Below are 24,043 nucleotides of genomic sequence, written 5' to 3' on the forward strand. Positions count from 1 at the left end.
GGAAAAGGGGCTACGAAGTAACCCCCCCAGCACTCCACATAAGGTTGTGTGTGCTGACCTACATAGGAAAAGGGTAAGTAGGCAACTTCACTTTAATACTCTTGGGAACAGTAGTTCACCCAAGAGAAGGTATTTAAACCTTAAGAGAAATCTTCTGACACTGCACTGAATGTGCTGTATTTCACCATACAAAAAGTAGATGCCTATGGAGTTTCAGACTCCAAAAGCAAAAAGGAAATATAGAATCCAAATCAGGTCAAAATAGAGGGAGTGAGAAAAAGGTCTCTCACTCAAGGATAAAAATTTTAAAGTCCAGCAAAAGAGCTCTGGTCTCTAAGGTTGAAGGGAATTAGCACAGAAATGAGAATTCTCCCCAACACTTTGGCCATGCTGCACTGTATTCATGCGTAGAGTCCAGTGTGGGAGTTTTACTTCTTCCCCGCCTTTCTTTCATGCAATTTCGCAAACTTCCATACTTGCTCTCTTATTTCATATGCTGTTTTCAAATGGGAACTTTCCCACTTATCTTTCATCAGCCCATAGCTTTGCTCATAAAGTTTTCATTCTCTGGTGATCATGGAGTGAAGAGGCAGAGGCTCTGAGCTCCAGCCAAGATCCTGAAACTCGACATCACAACAGTGACCAAACGACATAAGGCGAAATAAAGATGACCCTGAAGTGGACAAAGTGCACTTGGTCACCACCGCAACAAATCCTGTCGCAATCGGATTTGGGGAAGCAGAGATAATCCTTCGAGAAATAGACCCCCCACCCCTTGGACGCCTCAAAATGGCGTTTGCGCCTGAGAAGATAGGGGGAAGGGCGGAGCGCTGCCATTGCTGGGCACAATGAGCGTCTCAATGAAAAGCCCTGACTTTTGCTGGCAGCAGAACAAATTCCGCCAAGAAGTGCACAAGTAATGCCCTTGCACTAGTGTGGCTGCCATTGACACTGTTCGCTGACGGAGGAGTTAAGCTTGCAGAGTAAGCGGGGCCCAAGGAGCAGGAAGACTCATTGGGGTTGAAGTTGCGGCGTGGGAGTCCCACCTTAGCCGCAGAAAGGTTCGTACTCTGCGGGGTGCCCTGGATGTCCCGAGGACCTGTGTTGGGCCGCCGTGGAGCCTGGATGACGCGCAGAACCGGAGGCGCGAGCTGAGCGAATCCCTGCCGCTCAACTCACAACACACAACCGGAGCAATAAGAAGGCACTTGCAGTGGTGAACGGCAGGGCAGATCGAGCAGAGTTAGTCAACCAAACTCAAATTCAAGGTAAGCGGCAGAACTGCGAACTTATAAATCACCCACATAAACGCTGCACGCAGCGAACACTGCCTAAAGCTCCTACTGCACACAAGACTCAGAGGAGTAACAGACCTGTGCCCGGTGAGCTTAAGAGACGCCCCAAACTACACAAGTCGAACGCTAGAATAACCGCAGACTGCGGGCCACAGCAACCCCACCAAAAGAAGCCTAAAATGCGCAAGGGCACGAAGTCTAGTCCTGGGGAGATAAGGGCTGGGGGGACGGCGGTGCGTAAAGGGCACTGAGCACTGCCCACAGAGGTACAGTCACAGCCCCAGCCATACAATACGGAGACACTAAACGGGCTACTGGGTGCTGTGTGCACTGCAAAGTGAGAGCCCTAACACGCAGCAACGTCATAGTCCTGAACAACTGCAACAAGACTCTGTCGACACTGGAGGCTGCCCGCTGACCTCCGCAGAGGAGAAACGGAAAACATAGCGGTGGACACAACCTAATGGTACTACCTAAATCCTAAAATACCCCATTACTGAAGTGGACACGCTAGACACCATCAGGGCTGCCAGAGGGACCCAGAGCCGCACCACACCCAACACGCAATCGGAGTGCTGCCGTGAACGCTACAAGGGCACGGCTGGAACACCAGACCAGCTCATGTGCTGTGAGAAGGCTGAGAGTGACAACCCATAACAGCGTCGACAACTGGCTTAAGCAGCTGGAAATGCCCAAATCCAAAATGTCACTGCCCAGGAAAAAACAAAGGCAACAATAATGGACTCCTTTATCGCTACCAAATCCCATGCCCCGCTCCACACTGAGACAAATTAACCTAAAGTCTAGAAAGAACCAGGAGGTGATGGCAGGGATGGGCAGGTATTTGAAGCAATAGCGGCACTCGGGTCATTTATTGACACCGAAATTGATGAAGTTAAAGCTGACATGCAACTAATGTGCCAAGATGCACGCAACTTAACGGAGAGTCACCAATGCTGAAACACTCAAGGAGACCAGCGGATACCACTGATCTGAAACTCAGTCGCTGAACTTGAAAAACGGGTTTCCATACTGTAAGCAAGATGTGAAGACGCAGAAGGGCGCGCCCGGTGCAACATCAGGATACTGGGGGTACCCGAGGGAATCGAGGGGCCCAACCCGACTAGGTATGTGGAAACCTTAATGCAACAAAAAGTTGGCGTGGGCACTCTGTCACACGGCTTTGCAATAGAAAGGGCCCATCAATCTCTACAAAAGCAACCTCCACTGGGCTCATACCCCCTTGACCAATGATCGCAAAGATCCTCAACTTTCAAGATCGGGAAATCATCCTTAAGCACTCCAGAGAAGGGGGAGTAATAGAACGTGACAACTCCAAAATCACCATTTACCCTGGCTATACCCCAGCATAGCAGAGAGCGAGAAACTCCTTTGTACCAATCAAGGCCTTGCTGAGACAACTAAATCTGAAATACATGTTACTATACCCGTCCAGGCAGAAGGTGATCCACAAGGGGCGTGCAATATTTCTAGAAACTCCCGCCGCTGCCACCATGTGGATGGAGCACAACAACCTAGCGGAAGGTAATGAAGGGAACACCTGAAAGTCCTCAAGGCAGATCACAAAGCAAGGGCGAGGGGAGGGGGGAGAAAACAAAAAAGGGGCTTCAGAGTGTTTGGACGCTAAAGGAAGAAAGCTTTTCTGATAGGGAAGAACACATGTGCGTGCTAAATCTCCATAGAATGGCTGGGGCCAGATCCGGTCTCCCCAACTGATCACACAGACCTAACCCACGAAATAAATAGTGCTGGCCTGTTGCCACCACAGAAACACTTGTGCTTGAAACCCAAGATGGGAACTGATAGCGCGAGGGCGCCTGAGCGCTGCTGGAGGACGGCTGCAGCTGGGCGCAATTGTTTGGTTTATTTGTTTTGAATGTTTGACCGTCTATGAGCCACGAAAACATGGTAAGAAGGGTGTTCTGAGCTCCAGTACCACAGAGATTGGGAGAGGGCACAAACCTGATGGGGGATCGCCTGACACATGGTGGGAGATACTGGAAACGGAGGGGTGGGGTAAACACGCATGCTCATGGCGGGACTACTTAAGGTATTGACATGGAATGTAATGGGAATGGGCACATATCTGAGGAGGAATAGAATCCGATCCTTCCTACGAAGGAAAAAAGTTTGATGGCCCTATTGCAGGAAACACACTTCACTGCAGAATCTACAGCCAAACTGAAGGAATGCTGCGGAGGTCAGGGTCATGGCACTTCCTACTCTAAATATGCCAAGAGTGTTCACGTGGGTGAGCCCAGAGGTGCCTTTCCAACTGATGGGTACGGAGACAAAGAAGGTAGATACTCGATAATGTGGGGAGTTCTTGAACAAAATAGGATCTGCATAGTGAACTCCTATTTCCCCAACCATGGCATACCTGCTCACCTTAAACTCCTATGTGCTAAAATAACTCGCCACCGGGACGGTTTCTTCATATGGGGGGGGCTCAACTCTGTGAGGGATGTGGCCCTGGACAGATCTAGCCCGCCACACCAAACGCACGTAACCCCTCAGACACTGAATACAATGGTAAACCATCTAGACCTGGTGGATGTCTGACGGGAACTACACCCAAACGACAGATGCTATTCATAATACTCCTCTCCCCACGACTTATACACTAGAATCGACTACCTGTTCACAGATGGAGAACTATATACACTAGAATCGACTACCTGTTCACAGATGGAGAACTATTTTTGCAAATAGAATCTGCACAATACCTGGGTAGGTCAATATCGGACCACTCACCACTACTCATGCACTGGACAATCAAGGGCCCCAGACTCCCCATACCGATGTGGCGAATGCCCACTGGAGCTCTCACTGACCAGATCTTCAGGGCAGATCTTGGGGATAAACTCGAAGAATTTGTGCACATTAATCAGGGCAGTGTGGAGTGCTGGAGCACACTCTGGGGGAAACTCTGAAGGTGGTGACACAGGGGGGAAACAATAGCGACAACAGGTGGTTCAGGATAATGTTAAGGAGCTGAAGCGTCTAGAACTGGAAATACAATTGGAAACCCACACACAGGGAACCAGGGAGGATGAGTCCAAACTGATAGAGGCCAGGGACAAATGCCAAGGGGCGTGGGGGAGGTTATCCAAGTTCGATTACATAACACACACTGCAAGATCACACATGGAGGCAGACCAGCCTAGTAGGATATTAGCATGGGTGTGTAAGAGAGAACGCCCGAGAGGCCCAATTACTGAGATCAAAGATGAAAATGGGGCAATGTGTAAAACGCAGGTGTCAAACAACTTTTGCTGCCTTCTACTCCAAACAATATGCCCACGACCCTCCGATAGTGAGATCCGACATACGCGACACACTCGAGGAGATGGGGCTCCCCAAACTGAGTACCACACAACGAGAAACACTAGATGAGGCTATCACCATCGACGATATCACAGATGCAATCCGATCCCTATCCACCAGCAAGACCCCAGGAAGCGATGGACTCCCACCGGAGTTCTACAAAGCCTATGAACCCCCTTTGACCCCTGCTACTACATGAAGTCTTCATGGAGGCTTATGAGACATTGACACTCCCAAAAAGTATGAATGAGACTGATAGTTCCGATACTCAAACCAGGGAAAACCCGAGTGGACTGCGACTCCTACCGCCCGCTGGCTATGCTAAATTATGATGATAAAATATTGACCACCATACTGGGCAAGTGATTGGCTATGGTGGTGGGGGACCTGGTACACGAGGACCAAAATGGGTTTGTCCCTGGCCGAAATACAACGGCAACCTGCGCCGGCTCCAACACATCATGGCACAAACATCAGACACAGAGGCCCCCATGGCGATACTATCACTAGACGCTGTCAAAGCATTTTACTCCATATACTGGGAGTGGCTAATGGAAGTCCTGACGGAATTTGGGTTTGGGGAGGGGTTTGTGCGATGGGTCAAGGTCCTATATAATGCCCCAATGGCTAGAGTTAAGACTGGTAAAATGGTGTTGAGCCCATGAGTGATACAGAGAGGCACCAGACAGGGTTGCCTGCTATCACCTATGCTGTACATCCTGGGTCTCGAACCTCTGGCAATTTACCTTAGGAAGCAACACTTTGACGCAGGGATACGAGTCGGGGGAAAGTACAACATATCACTCTATGCCGATGATGACCTTTTATACCGAAGAGACCCACACCTTAATGCCATGGTAATATTAGAGATACTGGAGAACTACGCAAGGATATCTGGAATCCAGTTTAGCAAACAGAAGTCCTGTGCACTCCCGCTGGCTAAATTAAAAGATGTAAATGAGCGAGACTTGCCAGAAGTGGGAATCACGTGGCAGCCATATGAATTTAGGTACTTGGGGGTCAACATCAAACACACTTCGGAACTCGCAAATGAGAGCAGCACAGGTACAGTAGTAAAGGGCTTACGTAATTCCATGTTTTGGTCTGAGCTACCTCGATCTATGATGGGCAGAGCGGCCATCACTAAATTGATCATACTCCCGGATTCCTATACTACTACCAGGACATATGCTACTACATAAAATCAACATTTAAAAAAAAACTGGAAGCCATGATTAGGCAGTTCCTATGAGGTGCCACCCGGCACAAACTGTCTGACTGTGCTGACACTGCCACACAGTGAAGGAGGGATACAACTTCCTGATCTGAAGAAGTACTACTTGGCGGCACAACTTAGCCACATAACCAGGTGGCTCTCTGACAAGCCCATGGTTGAAACTGCCCCCCAGCAACGACGGGCACCCCCATGATAGTGCGACTGGGTAGACAAGTGTGGAATAGGACCAAGTTGGTGCTCTGTTTGCAATATCCCTAATCGTCGGATATACCGATGTTGGTGGACGTTTGCAGGGTCCCAGCCTACCTCCCCATAGTGAGACAATGGGAAAGGGCAGGCTTGTACACTTGGGGAGACATGTTTGAAGAGGGAGTCTTCGGGGACTTTGAGTCATAGCAAAGGCGGGAAGGACTAAATAAAGGGCCATTTCTATGGTACCAAAGGATCAAGCACACTGCCAAAGAGAAATGGAAGGGCTGGCCTGAAGAGCCATCCCCCTAGTTGGAGAGATGTACAGCCTGAGAGATGGCTGGAGACCTTTGTCTAGATTGTATGCCCGGCTGTCAGACAGCCCCAACACTCTGCAGTGCTACATTAAAAGAAAAATGGGAGAGCGACCTGGCAGCTGCAATTACTGACAAGGAATGGGAAAGGGCCCTGATATTTCCAAAAGAGGTGTCTTGGAATGCCAGATTCAGGTTAATGCAGCTAAATGTAATGTATAGGACTTACATGGCGCCCTTAAGAGTAGCCGGTTTTAACAAACCAGCCCAATCTACATGCCCATGGTGCAGAAGCGCATATGAAGATTTGATGCACATGTTCTGGGAGTGCTGCAGAGTGCAGGCGTTCTGGGCACAAGTAGAAAGACTGTGTAAAAGCAGGGATGACTAGGTACGAATGGTCACCAAAGGAGTGTCTTTTGGGCACATACCCCAGGCTAAGTAAGCACAAACATATTGTGAAACTAATGGACATGGTGTGCATATTAGCAAAGAGAGCGATTGCAATGGCATGGAAAACACCCGGGGTCCCGCAATATGAGATGGATCAAAGACCTAGAAAGATGGTCGACAGCAGAGGCCACAGCTTGGAGCGCTGGGACGACTGTCTGATGGTGACATGAGTGTAACATTCGAGGCGGTGGGCAGTCATAATGTCGACAGTCAAAATGTCGACAGTCAAAATTTCGAAAAAATAAATGTCAAAAAAAAAAATGTCAACAAACAATGCCGACATTTTTTCGATATTTTTTCGAAATTTTGTATTTATTGTATGAATAAATAAATATATATAACTAAGATGTGTTGAGTATGAGGGGTGTGGGGGGGTGGCAGGGGGTCTTGGGTGAGAGGGGTTGGGGGGACCCCCCCCAATAGTAAATGATACTCTTTGGTTATTTATTTATTGAAAAAAATAAATAAATATATAATTAGAATGTGTTGAGTATGAGGGGTGAGAGGGTGGTTCGGGGGGTGTTGGGTGACGTGTTGATAGTTCTAAGTGACATTTTTTTGTCGACATTTTTTTTTCTAAAAAATGACTTTACATTATAAGTATAGGATGTCGACATTATTGTTTTCGAAATTTTTTTGTCGACATTTTTGTTTGTCGACATTTTTTTTTCAACATTATGACTATAAACCATTCGAGGCATAGAAAGCATTAATCAGAGACATGTTCCTCCCAGCGAATGACAAGCCCCCCTGAACTGCATAGTAACAACCTACTTACGATAACTAGAAAGTAAAGAGCGCTTCTGTAACAATGACCCAAGATGGTACCCTACCAGGTTGAGTCACAAAATCAGAATATAGCCCCAACGAACCTATGTATAGATTGGACCTCATTCGGCTATAAGACAGTCACTGTTTGTTTAATGTTTAACTGTTATCGGCGACCAGTATCTGCATGTTGTATAATATAATGTACGCTACAAACTGCTGAGTTACTGTTTAGAAATGCTAAGATTTTTTTTAAAAAACGTTTTCATTCAGTTCGTGATTCAATATTTTCTTAACATATCATTCTCAAGTATTCATTACTTGCTTTGCTTTAAATTGTATTTCCAAGAGGTGATTGCCGGGATTCATTAAGTATTCAAAACATTATTTAGCACTATGTCCAATTGCTTTCAGATCACTCAGCATTCACAGATTACTTGTTTAAGTTGGTTCGGCATTCTCAGAAATGTGGCAGTATTAGCGGATCACCCCGGACAGTGTGTTCTCCAACGCTTCGCCAGTCGTCTGTTCAATCCTCCTGGAACCACGAGCTTTGCCTCTCTAGCGACAGCCACCAAGAGCTTTCCTTGCTCTCCCGCTTGCCAAAGCTGCTGTGGGCTTCGGGCAGAGCACATCTTCCGGCTGTAGTTTTGGCAACCAGGTCTCAGCCGGACCATCAGACCCCTTTGTGGCCGGCACTCGGCCTTGGTCTCTCTCCTTCTCCGGACTTGCGTGACTCCCTCTGGTTTCTCCAACTTGCTTATCTCCAGCCCATTCCTCCCTCTTGCTTTCTCTTGTGTGCTTTCTCTCGCATGCTCTCTTGCTCTCTCCCTTTCTCTCCATTAGAACTCTCCTTCCAATAAGACGTCAGATGTTTGACCTGTAGTGTAGGAGAAGAGTTCTTCCCGCTAATGTACCCCTCAGGATGGTGATATTACATACAGAGGAGTCATTTAATTGAAAGACAGGATGCAGCGCAAGACACTGAAGGCTGAAAAGGAATCCAAGAGCTGGCAATAAAGACACTTCACTGGTATCTCCTAACAATGCAAATTGACTGACCTGTGCCTATAACACAGCAAATTGTGAAACAGCAATGCAGTGTAATCAGTGGACAGGTGTGAGGGTCCCTGGATGATCGCTCTGTAATCAATAATAGGTGAGTATAGTGTACAGGCTGGAGATACTTGGCTTACCGTGTAGCAGTCCTGTAGATCCAAGGACCAATGAAAGCAGGAATTCTAGATGAGTAGTCTGATCCGTGGGTGCAGTTCCAGCAGACCGGAGAGATGAAACCATGCCCGACGGCACGCAGATGCCTACATGAGACGGAGCACACTTCAGGCACTCTCAAGTTCTTGTACGGACCTAGAACAAATGGGCCGTAAATCCAAAGTTATGGGTTAATACCGGAAGAAGTCCTGAAACAAGTCCGTGTCGGCAGGAGTTCGGCGGCTAAGTACAAAACGTTATTGCAAAGAAGTCCGTGAGAAAACCAAATAGATTGAGTGTAGCGATCAGAGTTCAGCAAGAACAAAGAAGAGAATCGTAATGGAGTCTAAACACTTGTTACCAGAATATCGCAGGGTGTTGGGCAAGGCGAAGTCCAGGAAAGCAAAAACCCAAAGTCGATGAGCAAGAGTTCATAAGACACGTAGGGTAGCCACCGATACAAATTCAGAAGCACAGAGCAGTGAACAGGGAGGTGCTTAAGTCGGCATAGTCGCATAACTTTGTTCCGAGTTTCTGCGCACAGGAGCTGTAACTCCACGGCAGTGTAGAGGACGCCAACGTTGCCACAGTAACTTCCAGGCTCCACGCAATGCATTGCCAGTTACGCCTGGTATTCTCCTGTGTCTATGAATGCCGCTGTAAGCACCTTGAGACGCCAGCTGATGGTTTGAATGTGGCCCTCTCTGGCTGTGTCCCCTGGATCTGACACCCCTTCTTGCTGGTGGTGCGTCTCATACTGGAGGGAATCCTGACTGTCGCTCTCACTGTCTCTCTCCCCAACTCCCCCTAACCTCTTATACTCCCTAGGAGTGTTAATCGTCCACAGGTGTGGGGTTCTCAGAAGAAGGGGGATACCATGTGTCGCCTGTGGGTACTTTTTCCCAATCCCCAAGGACCCTCCACCCAGGTGATCCTCCCTTGCTTCTCTCCACGCCCATGGTCGGGATCCAAAAGCGATGGCCTTTCCCTGTCCACCTGGGCAGAGGATCCAGGGGGTAGTAGGAGTGAGGATACCCTCAGTTTTTCACACTACATACACCAGACTACGCCTCAACATCTGACATCAGTATGCAGCGAAGACCTATGACCAATTTGGGCACATTGGACACATAGCGAGCCTCTAGCATTCGTGCCATCTTCTGACTCTTCTCAGCATCCATCCTCATGGGTTACTTTCTACCGGAGCCTGGCCAGCCCTACTAAGCCTTATTAGGCCAAATGTACTGACACGTTCTAATTCTACTGTGATTTCCACCACTCTGGCATTCGGTCTCAGAGTGTTCCCACTACCAGCTCCTTGAGACTATAGTAATGGCAAAAGGCTCTATATAAAGAACTACAATACATACTTATGGCAGCATTTTAGCATTTGTCCATCATGGGGTCTGGCATGGATTCACATGCTCATGAATATTCCCCATCAGGCCGGGAATCCCCAGTAAGAAAAAAGTTTCACTTACAAACTGTCTTTCTTCTATAAACCAATCACAGCTCTGGGTCATACTGCCCCCAGCCAATGACTGCCCTCCCCCGAAGCCCCTCCTCTGGCAGCCATCTTCAGATTTGTACCGCACGTTCTAGTATTGGGAGGTCTTGTGTTTTGCTCTGAGTTTTTCTACCTTTTTCGTGCTTTTTTTTAAGTTCCTATTTTTGTCAAAAAGAGCCAGTGTGCTCTTTGCTCGGCAAGCGGGGATCTGTTTGTTGGCGACTTTCAACACCCCTCAAGGGCAAGAGTCGTCAAGAGTTCATCGAAGATTCCAGAAGGCCGCCAGGCCTACAGCAAACGCCAGACCATGTTGGAGGACGATGGAGGTTCCCTCTTCAAGCTCAGCTTCAGCTGCGGATTGTCGAATGTTTGTGGAGGACAAACACTCCCAGTGCCTGTACTATCCATCCAAACCACAAGGAAGCAGATTGTGAAATCTGGCTTGGTTTCTCCAAGCGCACAGTGTAGGATCGTCACAGTAGGTTGGCGGCGAGGCTCAACACCAAGGCCTCTACCCAGTGTGGCAAGCAGGGACATTCCTTACCCAGGACCAGCCGGTCTGAGGAGCGTGTTTCTAAGTCCTTTTGAGGGTACCCCATCCTTGGGGACCGAAGACCAGACCCAGCACTGCAAGTAGTTACCTTTGGGGTCGCTGCACAAGGGGTCCCGCAACGAGCAGTGCGCGCTCATCTTCACCATCTGCCTCAATCCCAAGTCATCGCTCCCGCTCCTGCTCGAAGAGGGAATCTGCTAACCCGGGGTAACTGCGGGAGAAGCCGGAGAAGACCAAGGCGCAGGGTAAGGTGTCCGACCTGCCCCCAAAGGCCCAGGTGGTCCAGGCGAAATCACCCTCGACAATTGAGCTGGTGGCGGCTACCCTCTCGAAGTTGAAAGGGGCTGACTCTGTCCAGGGTACCCCGACTGCACCCAGAGTGGCGCTTCCTCCCAGGGGGGAGGCTTCAGCCAATCCAGTGGAGAAAACACTGGAGAAGAGGATGCCATCCCTGAGCCCGACCATGCTCCAGGGCATTCAGACGAAGAGCACATGGTGTCCGTTCACACGGTCCTGGAGGATATGGGATCAGCTGCGGAAACGGGGGGGGCGACGGTGGGAATGCTAATGACGTAGGCGCTGGACCAGCTTAGCAGCTTCCCCCGGACGAAGTGAGATCATTCCACGCCATGGTCGCCCAAGTGTCTGAGATCTTCCAGCTGACACTTCTTGGTCTTTTCTGGTAAGGTTTCCTTTATCAACGCAATGAGGCCAAGAGGAAGACCATTCAGGCTGTGCCTCTCCTGGATGACGTTTGGGATAGGGCCTGGTGCTGATGAGAAATCCTGCCTCAGCCTTGACGTAAAGAGACCGGCTGGAAAAGAAGTACCAGGTGCTGGAGTCTGCACCCAAGTTCCCATGGACTGTGGTCTCGGCGGCTGTGAGAAAGAAGTCTTCAAACCCCACATCTTCAGCCTCTGTTCCCCTGGACAGCGAGGGGAAGAAGCTGGATGCCATGGGTAGGAAGTGATATACTTGGCGACGACAGTCAAGTCAGCGAATGCTTTTGCGATCCTAGACGGATACAACAGGGGTCTGTGGTATAAGATGGCCCTGCTCCTGGAATTTCTCCCCGACAAGCGGGTGGAGGCACTGGAGATCCTCCAAGAGCGTGAGGTGGCATCGGACCATGCAATCACAGGGTTCCGACAGATGGGGGAACAGTGTCTGCCTCCATTGTCGGGCTGGCTGAAAGCCACCAACCATTGGCAGGAAGTTCAGAAGAGGGTCGTGGACATGCCTTTCGACTGGGACAATCTCTTGGGGAAAGCCGTCGACAAATTGTTGCAAGCCATCAAGACGGACACAGACAGCCCAGGCCCTTGGAACCCTTCAACATTATTTCCTTTTGTGCCTCTGGAGGGAAATCTGGCAGATTGTCGAAGGGGTTTAGCGTGGGATCATCCTCGTACCGCCAGCCCTCCTGTTCCACAATCCAGGAGGGGTAGTTCCAAGGCTTTCGGAGGTGGCTGACGTTGCTCCCAATGCGGCACGCAGGCCCCTGAAGCAGGATTGAATCGGCCATGTCGGGGCCCCCACCATGCACCCCAGTGGGAGGCCGGCTGGCAGGCTTAGTCAGCGAGTGGGAAAAGATCTCCACTGACCGATGGGTGCTGGACACTCTCGCCCTCAGGCACTCTACAATTCCAGCAGAAGTGTCTGCCGATACCAACGGTGACCCGGCAGGAGCAGCACATCCCTCAGCTCCTGCAGGAAGTACGGGCCATGCTAAGAAAAGGGTCGATGGAGCTGGTTCCAAAGCAACTCCGGGGCTCCGGTGTCTACTCCAGATACTTTGCCCATTCTCGACCTGCGGCATCTAAACAAGTACCTCAAGTCCCAAAAGTTCAGGATGTTCAAGTTGCAGCACATGCTCGGCCAGCTGGTGGAAGGAGACTTCCTGACGTCTCTGGATCTAGAGGATGCTTACTTCCACGTCCCCATTCACAAGAAGCATCGGAAGTACCTGCGCTTCGTTGTACAGGGAAAACACTACCAATTCAAGGCCCTTCCTCAACTGTATTTGTTTATGCCCAGGATGTTTACGAAGTACCTGGCACCAGTAGCGCCCAGGAAATGTTCATCCCTTTCCACCTGGCGGGAGCCAAGAACGCCATTGCTGACTCCCTCAGCCGGGACCTGCGCTCTTGCCATGAGGGGGAGCTTTGACTGGATCAAGTGGACAGCCTCTTCCACAGATGGGGCAGACCCCAGATCGATCTGTTTGCGACGGCAACTAATTCCAAATGCCAGAAATTCGACAGCAGGTTCCATCATCTGAGGAGCATGGGGGACACGTTTTCCTTCCTGTGGGAAGGCCTCTTCCTTTATGCATTCGCTCTGTTGCCTCTCCTGCTGCGAGTCATCAATCCACTCAAACAGTGCTGATGCAGGATGATCTTGTCGCCCCAGTGTGGCCGAGGCAGATTTGGTGACCCAACTTTCTCCAACCAGGACCCCACAGGGGCTACACACCGGTATCAATAGCCTTGATAAAAGACCTCCAGGTCGAAACACGTGTTGGCTGACAAGGGGACTCAAGACCCCCAAATGTACCACATGTGTACTACAATTCAAATGTAAACTAACCACTTGCACAAATAAAAGCAAAATTATATCGCAGCCAACAGTGTGGAAGAACAATTCTTTAAGACCTAAAAACAAGATAGCCAGGAACAAAAACCTCCCTTCTACTTAACAAATTAGGTGTTTGGCTGAACCTCAGTTACCTGTGATCTTGCAAACCTGCTTTCCTACCCTGATGCACAAGGAAAAGAGCCCAGCAAGGTCATTTCCAAATCGAGAGCCAACTACGTTTCAACTATAATAATAATTTGTATTTATATAGCGCTAGGAATCCTCTGGTATCTGAGCGCTGCTTATTACCAACGTTGTGTGGTGCTCATTTATCGACCTCAGAAAGATGAAAGGGCTGACTTAGGCCCTGCTGGGATTCTAACCTGCAGTGGCAGGTTCTGCACGAATGTCAAAGCGAGGACTCTACTTGCTGTGCTATCTGACTGAATTCGACTACAAGGGCTGGAGCCCCATTGTTCCTGCAGCTGCTGGAGTGGGTCTGCGGAGGTGCCTGATCCTGATTGCAGCCTCGTGTACCTCAGCCACAGGTATCCCTGCATCTGTTCTTTTCTAGCGTATTGTAGCTAGAAATATCCCTCCTTCTGCACTCTTATGCCACTCGAGCACCGTTGTGCTATGCATGCTGCTTGGAGCCTGGTCTCTGAGGCATCCTTGCCTTGATTTGCAAGGATATTCGTTTTTTACACGGCACAATAAGATGGCCACCGCACTCCCTGTGCTCTGAATCCACGACCCAAATATGTTTACTGGGTTGCCTGGCAACCAATCCCTGTGATGCCTTAATCAGTTGATTGGTCTATGCCGGCAGGCGACAGCCAGCCAACGTCGACAGCCTGGTCAAAGGCCCTGTCCCGAGCCTCTACCAGACTTCGACTACAAGGGCTGGAGCCCCATCTATTTGAACTTGGGTCCTGTGAACCATTGGAAGGCCTTGTCCAAGGCTTCCATCTCCAGGTGGCTCTCCGGCTGCATCAGTCACCTGTTGGCAAACCGACCACTGCCTGGCTGTCTGAGAGCCCATTCCACCAGAGCGATCCTTGCGACAACAGCCTTCCTGTCTGGTGTGCCCCTGCTGGACATCTGCTGGGCTACTACGTGAAGGTCTACGCACACCTTCACAAGATTATACTGCGTCAACAGGGATTCCAGAGAGGAGTCCAGTGTCGGCAAAGCAGTGCTAGGCAACGCGTTCGCTTGAAGGTGAGCCTGTTCCGGAAGTAAGAGTTATTGCTTCTGTTAAGCCTTGCCACCTCCCGTGGTTGTGTAATGTTGTACTGCTATGTATTCTTTATTCATGAGCATGTGAATCCATGCCAGACCCCATGCTGGAGAAGGAACAAGTTACTTACCTGTAAATATTCTTCTCCAGCATGGGACTGGCATGGATTCACATGCGAACCCCGCCCCTCTGCGGCGGCTCTTGGTTATACCGCCACTTTACCTGCAACCAAATCTGAAGATGGCTGCCAGAGGAGGTGCTTAGGGAGAGGGCAGTCATTGGCTGGAGGCAGTATGACCCATAGCTCAGTGATTGGTTTATAGGAGAAAGACAGTTTGTAAGTTAAATTAAAACTGTTTTTTTTTACTGATGCTTCCCGGCCAGACTACGGGGAATATTCAAACAGCATCTGAATCCATGCCAGACCCATGCTGGAGAAGAATATTTACAGGTAAGTAACTTGTTTCTTTTTCGAGGAGGAACCAGATTGAATTCTAAGGAACTCTAAACTGTTTCTACTTATTCAATACATTGTTGCATCTTTTGTTTTATTAATTTAACTTCCCATTAAGTGTATTGATTTTTCTTATTGGCTTTCCTTATTTAAAGATATTTTTATAAAAAATATTGTGTGGATATTTTCTGATTGGGTATAGACGAAACGTGTACTCTTATCTGTGAATCATGCCACTCCACCTCCAGTTTGGGCTGCTCTCAGTGCTACCACTTGGAGAGCCTGGTGACCTTAAAGGAATCGCTATCGGTGCCTAAGATTAACCTAAAGACCTGGTCCACAGGGCTTAAGAAGATCTCCCTAACTGTGTGGCAGGTGTTATGGACCCAGTCACTGTACGTGAAATAAAATATGATTATGTTAATGTTAAAGGATATTTGTACCACGCATTATCACCGGAGTGGTCTCCTGGCGGCTCTGAAAAGGGAGGGGTGGGGGTGAGTTAGTGGGAATAGGCTGGAAAAGTGCAAGAGAGCAGTGATGTGCTGTTGGCGGCTTCAGCCCGGAAGTAAGTTTACTGGGATTGGGGTGTTTACGGTCGGTGGCCGTCGCATGCTGTTAAAGTCTGTGTGGTTTGTTTTGTTGCTGTAGTGTAGTGAAGTTTGTGCGGATTGTGGTGTTGTAGGCTTGTGGTTGTGTTTGGTTAGAGTTTGAGAGGTGAATGCAGATGAGTGAAATTGCTAGTGGATTGGTTAATTGGTATTGCTGTCTGGAAGCGAGGCGCTAAACCTCTGTATTCTCTTCAGGAGGTGTACGTGAGCATCTCCGTGGCTCCGTCCAGATCTGAGGCTGTCCGACACTCTGTCCCTCTCCCACATGGCGTCCACTCGCATTCATAACCTTGCCCAAGTTGGGCACTGGCCACTTATGTGAAACCTGTTTATATGCAGGTGTTTGTGCGTCCCTTCAAATCTATTCCAGAGAGCATTCCCAATCTAGTCAGTGCGCGGCATCGGTCAGCCAGGGTTACTCCCTCCGTATGTGGCAGCTGGTCGGCAGTCATCTTATTCAGTTGCTCATGCATGCTACCGCTTCCATCCCCTTTGGAACGTGACAAATGCCAACGCTTGCAATTACATCCAGGGGCGGTATCTGCCTTCATTCACAACTCCCTTCAGTCAAAGCCCATGCCGATATCCACAACTTAGCTCGAGTGTGGCAAGTGCTAACGTTCACACAACTCTATAAAAGTAGATCTAGTAGCAATTATAGAGCGTGCAAGGTTGTTGCTGGAAATTGGCACGGGATGCTGTTTTCTGTCCTCCTGGGTGTCGCTTGTGGCCTATTTAACTTAGCGTTGTCTCTCTTGTTGTAGTAAGTTTCTTTATTCGGTTCTGGCTGTTTGTCAGTGTTGGTCTACATTTTTAATTTTTGTTTTTTTTTTCTTTGTTTCATGTTTGTTTTTTTCCCTTTTTCAGTTTGGATCTGTGATGTTGAAGAGCCAGGTTTTTAGTAATTTTCAGAATTGTAGGTGGTCTTTGGTGTTATTTCTTTTCGGGATGTTGCAGGTTTTTGCGGCTAAGTGGGAGAAGGAGCCCCCACGTTTTTTTCTTAAGGTATGGTTTTTGTACCAGTCTGATTTCGTTGCTTGATCTGAGGAGTCTAGTTGGCTGGAATTCAGCTCCTTGTCCGCTGATTGCCCTGTGTGTTATGCACATTGTTTTGAAGGTGATGCAATGTTTGACTGGGAGCCAATGCAGTGTTTTTAGGGCTGGAGTGATGTGGTCTCTTAGTTTGAGGAGCAGTCTTGCTGCTGTATTTTGGATCTATTTGTAGTTTCTTCAGGCGGTATTCTGGTATCCCGAGATAGAGGCTGTTTGCATAGTTGATTCTTGACATGATGAGGGCGACGATTGTGAGTTTTGTGGGTGAAGGAGAGGAAAGGTAAGATTATTCTTGCCGTGTGAAGGAGGAAGAAGCATTTCTTGATTATTTCATTATTTGTGGTTCTAGGTTTAGGGTGTTGTCCATCAAGACTCCTAGATTTTTTAGTACCTTAGATGGTGTTGGTGTGGTTGCCATTTCCGTTGGCCATGGAATATAGGTGTTCTCTTGGTTTTTGGATATAATCATGATTTCCATCTTTCCTGGGTTGATTTTCAAGTTTTTTGTGTTCATCCAGTTAAAGACTTTGGTTTGATAGTTGTTGAAGTACAGTGGTGATAGTGAGGACCCTTATGGTACTCCAGTCAACTCGTGGGGTGGATTTGAAGGGTTTTATCCATACGAATTGTTCTGTCTGCTAGGAATGATTTGATTCAAAGTAGTGCCATGTCTGTTATGCCTATGTCTTCTAGCCTTTTGGTTAGGGTGTCATGGCTAACTGTGTGTAAGGTTGCGGAGAGGTTGAGCAGAATCCGGGCTGAGGTTGTGTCGGAGTCCACGTTTGTTTTTAGGTTGTCCCAGATGGATAGTGCTGTTTCTGTTCCTCTTGCGGGTCTGAAACAGACTTGTGCTTGGTCTAGCAGGTGGTGTTTTTTGGTTAATTTGTATACATAGGTTTCCAAGAGTTCTGCTGGGTAGGGAATGTTTGAGATCGGCCTGTAGTGGAGGTCTTCTACATCGCCAAAGTGGTTTGATATAGGCTGATTTGAAGGTTCTTGGTACAGTTCCTGTTGCTAGTGAGAGATTTAGGAGGTTTCTGTAATATGCTGATGGCGTTCCTTGTGCGAGGATTGATTTGTAGATGTCCGGTGGGCAGGGATCCATGGGTGACTTTGCTTTCTTGCTGTTTCACCAGCAAGACGAAAGCCTCTGCTGATATTTCGGGAAAGTTTTGGAGTTTGTGCAGTGGCTCTGTTAGGTCCGGTTGGTTGAGTGTTCTGGTTAGTTTGTTTTGTATGGTTTGTCGGATGTCGTTGATTTTGTTCTTGAAGTGGTCTGCCAGGTCGTTGCAAAGTTTCTCTGAGGGGGTTGGGGTGTTGTCACAGCCTGGTGGGTTTCTCATTTCTTTAATGATGTTGAACATTTCTTTTTGTGTTGATTGGATTGGTGATTCTGTCATAATGCCTTCTCTTCGCATTTATTTCCTTCTTGTATGCTTGGATTTGTCTCTGGAACAGTATTTGTCTGGGTTGTATTATTTCCTCCATTCCAGCTCCATCTTGTTGTCCTTTTTCATGGTGCTTAGTAGTGGGGTGAACCATTTTGCATTTGCCCTTTTTTTTTGATGGGGTGAATGGTTTTTCCGGGGTGATCCTTTAAATTGTATCAGCGATCCATGTGTGAAGTAGCTCCGCTTTCCTCTCTAGGTCAGCCAGCTCTAGTTCTGTAATTGAGGTTTTGGTCATCTCCAGTTTTTCGAACTGGTTGCTTGCTTTGACGGTTTTACAGTTTCTTTTTGTGGTGGTTGTGAGTTTGGGGGACTGGATGCAGAGTTGAGTTTACGAATGGGGTGATGAGATGGTCGCTCCACATTATTTGTATCAGTGGTGCTGTGGTAAGTTTTTCCTTGGTGAAGATTGCGTTGTGGGAGTGTCCTGCCAAGTGTGTTGCCCCTTTGACCAGCTGGTCATGTTAATGTTAAAGGATATTTGTACCGCTCACTATCACCACCTGAGTGGTCCCCTGGCGCTCTGGCAGCTCTGAAAATGGGTTAAGGGGGAGGGACGGGGGGGGGGGGGATAGTGGGAATAAGCTGGAAAAGTGCAAGACAGCAGTGATGTGCTGTTGGCAGCCTCAGCCCGGTGGGTCCGTTGGCTGGGCTTGGGGTGTTTTACGGTCGGTAGTCGTGGTGTGCTGTTGTGCAAGTCTGTGTGGTTCATTTTGTTGCAGTGTAGTGAGGTTTGTGCAGATTGTTGCGTTTTAGGATGATGGTTGTTTGGTTAGTTTGAGAGGTGTATGCAGAGGGGTGAAATTGTTAGTGGATTGGTTAGTTAGCATTGCTGTCCTTGCAATTATGTCTAGGTTTGTTGCATGCTTTCATTCACTATTTCATCTGAATGTGGGACCTGCTAATTCCCAATGTCCTATCTAGCTGCCAGGCAGGCTAGTGATCATTATTACATCTCAGTGTGGCACTTAACATTCACCGTTTCATCCAAGCGCGGTGCATGCTAACATTTACATTTGTATCCAGGTGCAACGCAGGCTAAAGTTAAGAATTCCATCTAAGTGTGGCACATGCTAACCTTTACGTTTTTAAAAATCCTTTATACCAAGTTATACAATTATTGGAATACAATTGATTAACAAAAACACATCATAACTAAGCAACAAAGAAAATGAAGACCATGAAATCCAACTTATGTCTAAACAAAAGATTCTCATACCCCATCCCATCCGCCACCCTCCAGCCCCCGACCAGCAATTTAATTATGAAACTAGTACATATCTAGAAACTTCCCCCAAATGTTATCAAAGATCTTCAATTTACTTTGTCTTCTGTAGAGTACATTTTCCATGTCCGCAAGTCTGTACATTTCCTCAATCCAATCTGCTGTTTGTGGTGCAACCTGAGATTTCCAACCACAGAATCATTTCCTTACAAACTGAGGCCCCTCTAAGAAGCAATTTCTTTTGAGATAATGATAATGTATCCAATAAATCATGACAGCCGAGTATCATAGTCTTGAAATCCAGATCTGTGTCCCCAAGCACTCACACACATGCTACAAACGTCAGACCAATCATCGTACGCGTACACAATTCCAGAGCATGTGTTCCAATGTTCCCACCTCACACGAACAGCCTAAACACTCACTCGAATCCAACATACCCCTCTTTTCCAATCTCTCAGGACTCCAGTATACTCTGTTAAGAATTTTGATTTGTCTCGACCTCTCGCATAATTTCAGCGAACAAAGATTCACATTTACACACATACGATTCCACATCTCCAACGAGATATTATAGCCTAGTGTTATACTCCATTCATCTTGTAAGCTGGTATTGTTCTTGTACTTCCCTACAATTTGCTTATAGACTCTACTAGCTACCACCCCTTCTCCAGACACACTCCTAGCGGTAAAAATATGCAGATTCACATCCTCACCCCATTCCACTTTCCCAACAATCTTTTTCAATCGTCTAAAGTCTGTATCTGAAAAAATCAGAATATTCCATTTCGCGTTCAGTTCTGCCACAGATATCTACCTCCCATCCTTCCAAATGTCACCAATCCAGTTCACCCAACTCATAAACCATTCTGGCCAAAACAATACCTTCCCTTTATCCTTAATTTGGGGATGTAACCAGATAGAAGCATTGGGTGATTTCCAAGCATCTGCACCCATTAGATCATACAGACTCTTCCAAGTATCGCACAAAAATTCCATCATCGGATCCTTTCTCCCCACTGAGTTCACGGTTGTCAAAACCGCCTTGGGAGCTAGCGGACCAGCGAAACTTGCCTCAGCAACGGTCCAGCCAGCCGGCGAATGTTTCAGGAAAGGCACAAGAAACTGACTAGAAAACGCCAAATGGTTTGCTCGAAAATTAGGGATACGAAGGCCCCCTTTATTTAATGGAAGTATAAGTTTCCATAACTTAAGTCTGGGCAGTTTCTAATCCCAAATGAATGATTGAATCAAACAGTATTTCTTTCCAGTAACGCGGCTTAACCCTTAATGGAAGCATGCTTAAAATGTAGTTAATTTTGGGTGCAGTGGTCATCTTCAGAGCATTCACTTTACCCCAGCGACAAGTTCAACAAAGCCCACCCTTAGAGATTCCTCTCGAAATCTTTGCAGATCTTTCTCATCCACCATATCTCCGATCAGCGGCGTTAACCATACAGCCAGGTGTCTTAATCTTTTGGCACACCATTGTAAGCCCCAAGACGTAACGGAAGCCTTATCACATAAGTCAAAGGCTTAACCTCCGATTTAGACCAATTAATTTTGTATCCAGCCACCTTGTTAAATCTGCCTAAAATATCCATCAATATGGGTTAAGAGTTGTCAAGTTCTCGTAGAACCAATAAAAGAGCATCCACATAAAACCACATTCTTTGTTCCACACCCCAATAGCCTATGCCTCTCAAGTCTTGACTACTTCTGAATGCAAGGCTCTATTGCTAAAACAAATGGGGGAGATAAAGGGCAACCCTGCCTGGTACCCCTCTCTAAGCCGAGAGACTCTGACCTTAATCCATTCGTCCTGACATCAGCTGTTGGATGTGCTTAAAGTAGAGCTACCCAAGAGATATAACTGTCTCCTAAAATTCATGTTCCGCAGGACCGAAAAAAGGTATTCTCAGTTTACCCAGTTGATTGCCTTCTCTGCATCAAGTGAGAAAACCACTATATCTTCAATAGAATCTTGGGCCTGGGACATGGTTAGCAATAACCTTCGAATATTACTTGATGTCCTCCGATTTTTAACAAAACCAGATTGATCGGCGCGAGCCAGAGTTGGCATCAAGTGCTCTATCCTCAAGGCCAGAACCTTCGCCAAGATCTTATTATCCGTATTAATAAGGCTAATTGGGCAGTAGCTGGAGGGTAAATTGAAATTTTTCCCTTTCTTTAAGAATACAGAAATGGTAGCGTGATTAGTGGTTGATGGTAACAGGCCGTCACTCTTTGAGGCTATAAACCTATCCCTCATTAATTCCAAAGCAGGCTCAGGAAATATCCTGTAAAATTCAACAGTTAAGCCGTCGGGCCCTGGCGATTTCCCTGTGTTCAATTTTTGAATTGCAAACTTGAGTTCATCTATTGATATAACTCTGTCAAGCGTTGTTTTATCTGCGTCTAATTTTTGGAACACCAAGATCATGAAAAAACGATTAACTGTCCCGTAATACCCGTTTCGTCTGATATAAACTAGTGTAATAATGTTTGAAAACATTGTGTTTAACATCATTAAACACAGCTATGTTTGAGACACGGGTGACCAGAAGATTACAATCCTTAACACAGCTAGATTTGAGAATCCTGTATAGTGGCAGTGCAGCATGCTGTATAAGGCCCATCACAGGGGCTGAATGTGGTATCAAAGCGGGATTATCTGCTAATTACGCCCATCACATTGACTATGTAAAAAGCGCAACACAGTGGCATTGGTGCCCCATAGAAGTCGTATCACACCTGCATTACAAATGCTATAATATGGCGTTAAGGAACGATCCGGCGGGCCAAATCGGGTCTTATAGGCCCAGGGCTTTTAGCAAGGGTCCCTGGGCCAATAAGACCCGATCCGCCGGAGAGGGTCTTAATGTTATTAGCACCCCGGGTTGCCCAAGCAGTAACCCGGGGTGCTAAAGTATTTGCCTTCATTGAACAGGGACGTTGCGCGTGTCCTGTTCAATGAATGAATATACTGTCTAAAGATGGATGCCATTGAAATGGAAGGCAGGGCTCCATACGACAACAGAAGCGCAGCGGTAGAGGGGCCGCTGGTTTTGAAAAACGGTAAATAGGGTGTGAGGTGGAGGGAACCATTTTTGAAAACTGGAGGGTTGGGGTAAGATTGCACTGGCGGAAGCAGCCAGTACGCTGCTCAGAACATGGGCTGAGATTAGCGTGTTCAAGCCGCATTTCAAGCAACCAGATTGGTTGGCTCCCGGGTGCTAATTACATTTTCAAGTAGAGCTGCAATTTTAAGAGATTCTTTTTGTAGATCTTTCTTTAACACAATCTCTTTTACAGGAAAACCCAAAGCAAGCGTAAAGCCGACCCTTGGGAGGAAGAGAGCTCCGGCTAAGGGTCCCCAGAAACGTAAAGGGGCCAAGAGTAAACCAACTGCTGTGGCAGCTGTGAAACCACTGAGCCCCACTCCAAACCTTGATGAGCCGCCAGCCAAGAAGGCCGCCCTGGTAAGAGATTGGATGTTGTCCTTCTGAGCCCAACGTTAAATCTGTAATATGATGCACCAGTGTAAATCTGCTTCTGAAGGAACTTAAGTTGCAAGGACTGCTGCCTAGCTCCTCCCTTGAATGACAGCAAAGAAGTTGTATTTGGGGTGTGTTGTAGAATGTTGCGAACCCACTGAAGGTAACAAAGCCTAACCATGGCAATGTTCACATCACCAGGATCAAACCAATGGAATCATGACCCCCCCCGGCCCCTTCCCCTCCTTCCTACCATTTCTAGCCAGTGGTGTTCTTGCAATTAACACCATTGCTACCTTTAGCTGGTTAAATTGGTGCACTGGTGGCCACCAAGCTGTCAATCAGTTGCCATTTTTGTATTCAGCGTAAAAGGTATTGCCTACGACTGAGGGCAACCTCCACCCACAGACCTGAAGCTGATGGAGCGTTCTGTTGCATATCCTCCAAGATGATGTGAAGGATTGGCCTGTTGAGAGCAATCATTGAATGTCCTTGCGCATGATCAGAGTTGCCCTTTCCACTTTCATTTCACTGCTTCCTACTAGATATTTGCATGCTGCATCTAGTGAACAGGAACCCTCTGTAAAATAATACTCCAATACTCTTTTTACTTTGTCTTCCTTGGAGTAAAGAAAGGTCACAAACTATCTAATACAAATCTCTCTCTGCAGACGACTGTTGATATGTCATTGACGGAGGAAGCAGAGTCCATCAGGACAGAGTTGGATATCTCCAGGGACAGGTGAGACCTCCGCCCCTCTTAGGTGATAGACTGCCCGTATGTTTGACATAAGAACTAATGTTGCCTTCATGTTCCACAAGGGGCCAGTCCGTGCGTGTGAGTTGTAGTTAATCGGGGGTAAACCTGTCAAGATGGTAACACTAAGCAGGTACAAAAGTCCTTTTGCCAGCTATCAAATCCTATTCTTCATATGCACACAATACACCAGTACTTCCTCCCCAAGAGTGAGCTCTTAGACTCCAATGTCAAGCCATGTGTGCACATTTTATTGTCTGGATGTTTTAGTACAGATTCACATGCTGCAGTGGCGAGTGACTGGT

The 24,043-nt window shown here is 47.5% G+C and overlaps 1 protein-coding gene across 11 annotated transcripts in view; it reads left to right on the forward strand.

Annotated features, from left to right (window-relative positions):
• ZC3H11A (zinc finger CCCH-type containing 11A) overlaps positions 1-24,043 on the forward strand; it is a 191,597-nt gene that overhangs the window by 165,000 nt on the left and 2,554 nt on the right. For all 11 annotated transcript variants that reach the window (XM_069633096.1, XM_069633095.1, XM_069633097.1 and 8 more), the window contains 2 exons: positions 22,800-22,966; positions 23,653-23,723. In XM_069633096.1, the coding sequence (XP_069489197.1) occupies positions 22,800-22,966; positions 23,653-23,723 (238 nt within the window). The remainder of the gene's footprint in view (positions 1-22,799; positions 22,967-23,652; positions 23,724-24,043) is intronic.

The sequence above is a fragment of the Ambystoma mexicanum genome, chromosome 13, assembly GCF_040938575.1.
Source record: "Ambystoma mexicanum isolate Mex_15411 chromosome 13, UKY_AmexF1_1, whole genome shotgun sequence".
NCBI classification, from domain to species: Eukaryota; Metazoa; Chordata; class Amphibia; order Caudata; family Ambystomatidae; genus Ambystoma; species Ambystoma mexicanum.